This window comes from Etheostoma spectabile, chromosome 7 (assembly GCF_008692095.1).
Source record: "Etheostoma spectabile isolate EspeVRDwgs_2016 chromosome 7, UIUC_Espe_1.0, whole genome shotgun sequence".
Taxonomy (NCBI): domain Eukaryota; kingdom Metazoa; phylum Chordata; class Actinopteri; order Perciformes; family Percidae; genus Etheostoma; species Etheostoma spectabile.
This window is the reverse complement of record NC_045739.1, coordinates 21526838-21529593: the sequence shown is the minus strand read 5'-3', so window position 1 is coordinate 21529593 and position 2756 is coordinate 21526838. Positions and strand designations below refer to the sequence as shown.

Here is a 2756-nt window from a genome sequence, read left to right as displayed (position 1 = left end):
TGGAGAGACAGCAGCTGCAAAGGAGACAGCTGGGTGGCCGGCTCAAGGAGGTGGCCAGGGGACGGGTCCTTCGTCTTAAAAGGTTTGCATGGATATTTATAGAATTCCTCGCCGAGCCCCTGGGTTTCATATTAGAAGGAGAATAAGGGCGGGGGCGAATGTATTTCAATTGTATCCATTTTGACGTCTCAGGAACAACTTCACGTTCATAACTGCACAGGGTTTATAGCATTTAGAGTTGGCTCTGAGCCCATTGCCATCACATGGCATGCTTTGTTTTCTCTCTGAGGAAGGGTCACCAAGGAACGTAGAGCCGGCCTCATTACTGGACGTTTTCCATCATCTTCAGAAACTCTGGAGAGAAAAAGAGGGGCTCAGTCCGCCAATCAACTCACCCACCACCGATTCATAAGACTGAACGATGAATAACTGCACAGTGTGTGGACAAAACGTGTATTTGAGGTTTTTGGTTCAATTCAAATCATGGAGAACGTAATTGTTATATATTATCATATATTATATATATTGGTATGTGATGAGCAATTCTTTCATGTCATAATTTTCAAAGAAGGGCTAATATTTCTATATCTGCTCTATTTATGCGCACACACACTTAAGTGTAATTTTCATCCATAGTTTAAAATGCCTCATATGTATTTGTAAACATGAGGAACCTATCCATGAGTGCCGAATTGTGACGGTACAAAGCTTTGACCGCTTCAAATCCACATTTCATGAGGAAACTTGTATTGTTTTTGAGGTTAACGAAAGGGAAAATTCACATAATCATTCTGCCTCTTAGCAGCACAGAGAGTCAGGAGATAATATCAAGATTTAGGTTAATCTAAATATCAGGAAAAACTGAGATTTGGCTTTACAATAAGACTTAACATACCTCTGATTACTCTAAGTGACACATTGTAGGCTGTTAATATTCAATATCTTTAGTCAACCAAAAACATTTCACTTTCAGGGACTTTATATAAAGGAATACTTCTGCATGCTAACTTGCTTCTATTTTTTTTTTACAAAGAGTTAGATGAGAAGATGAGAGATTGACACCACTGCAGGGTGTGTACTGTATGTGAATGTTATTTTTTGTTGTCACTTTTTAAGGTAATTTTCTTTTTTTTTAAAAGAGAGAGAGAGAGAAAGAGAGAGAGAGCTTGATACCACTCTTATGTCTGACCGTATCACCAGAAGGTGGTTATTTTAGATTAGCATAAAAACTGAAAACAGCTAGCCTGGCTCTGTCCAAAGTTCACAAATCCTGCCTTCCAGAGCCTCTAAAGTTCACCAATTGACACGTTACGTCTTGTTTGTTTAAGCCGTACAAAAGCTGAAGTGTAAAAAGTGTGTAAAAACTTCCCTGTTTTATTGTGGGTTTACTGGGTGCCGGACTATTTCTTGACCAGGCAGAATAAATTCCTGGAGTCTCCGTGAGGTTGCGGATGGAGACTCCAGGTGAGTTACAACAAAGAATTGTTTTGATTCTTTGGGTTTAATACGGATAGAGCCAAGCTAGCTGTTTCCCTCCATTTCCAGTCTTTATGCTAAGCTAAGCTAACAGCTGCCGCCAGCTTCATATTGAATGGACAGAAATAATTTCAACCCTTTCCTCTAGTCAAGCTAAAGCACCAAAATTGCTTGTTTGTGAATCTGGAAGTCCCATGTGTTTTTCTCTCATTCTGATAATCTAACAAACACTATGGAAGACACTGTGTAGTCCACAGAAATGAAGAAACTCGTCTTGCTCTGTTTGTAACTTGATCTCACCGTCAAAATCAATCCTTCCATCTTTGTTGCTGTCTCCTTCACCGAACATCTCATCAATATCTTCCTCTACCACTGGTTCTCCAGTGAGATGGAGGATTTCTCCAAACTCCTCCCGGTCGATGAAACCATCTCCGTTCCTGAGGATAAAATAAATTGTAATTCATAGCGTGAAAGCTAATCTCTTGCCTTCCTGCTCGCTTACATCACCACACAAACATAAAGTGTATGTATTCTTTGAAGAGTCTCAGCCCAGTTTTCAGCAAAACCTTCATACAGTCATAACTGTGGCTCGAGGCTAAACTAGAGTCCAACAAAACTTGATTTTTGAGACCGATAGTTTAGGGCTTACAAAAGCCAGATATAACTTATTTTTTAAATTTATTTCTTTTTTAAATACATGCATAACATAAACAAACATTTTTGGATAAGCAATCTTTAAATGTGCTTGCTTAGTGAAAGTTTGTGACCCGGCAGAATTTATGGCGGCAAAGGAGAAATTCCTTAAGTGGAAGGTTGCAATGGATACTTTTTTGTTTTTTTGCTTGTTACTATAACCAAATGTAGCTGATTTGGATGAATAGTAGGTCATTCGATGCATTGGAAATACAGATTATAGGTGTAGTACCACATAAGATATAGATAAGATAAATAAAGTTGCTGTGTTGATGCGCTTAGTGTGTATTTAATGGTTCTTCAGGCCATATAAATGTTGCCTAATTCTAAACTATTCTAATTTATAGGGTTTTCTATTTAGCCACAGCACAACATGAGATTCTGAATGCAGTAACTTGGGGTGGTTGTTGTTATTTGCCTTTTTAGTATTGTGTGTCATACTTGTCAAAAATGCGGAAGCATTCTGAAAGCTCTTCTTCACTCCTCCCGGCCGAGTCTTCCTTTAACTGTTGCACCATCATGACCAAGAACTCCTCGAAGTCGATAGTACCGCTGCCTGAAGGGGGGGGGGGGACAAAGCCAAAAGC

The 2756-nt window shown here is 39.2% G+C and overlaps 1 protein-coding gene across 1 annotated transcript in view; it reads right to left on the bottom strand.

Annotated features, from left to right (window-relative positions):
- Positions 1-112: 112 nt before the first annotated feature.
- The window catches only part of LOC116692304 (troponin C, skeletal muscle), a 5867-nt gene continuing 3223 nt past the window's right edge, over positions 113-2756 (bottom strand). The window contains exons 4-6 of the mRNA XM_032520481.1: positions 2611-2725; positions 1777-1913; positions 113-354 (exon numbers count right to left, since the gene is read on the bottom strand). Of these exons, the coding sequence (XP_032376372.1) occupies positions 323-354; positions 1777-1913; positions 2611-2725 (284 nt within the window). The 3' untranslated portion in view covers positions 113-322. The remainder of the gene's footprint in view (positions 355-1776; positions 1914-2610; positions 2726-2756) is intronic.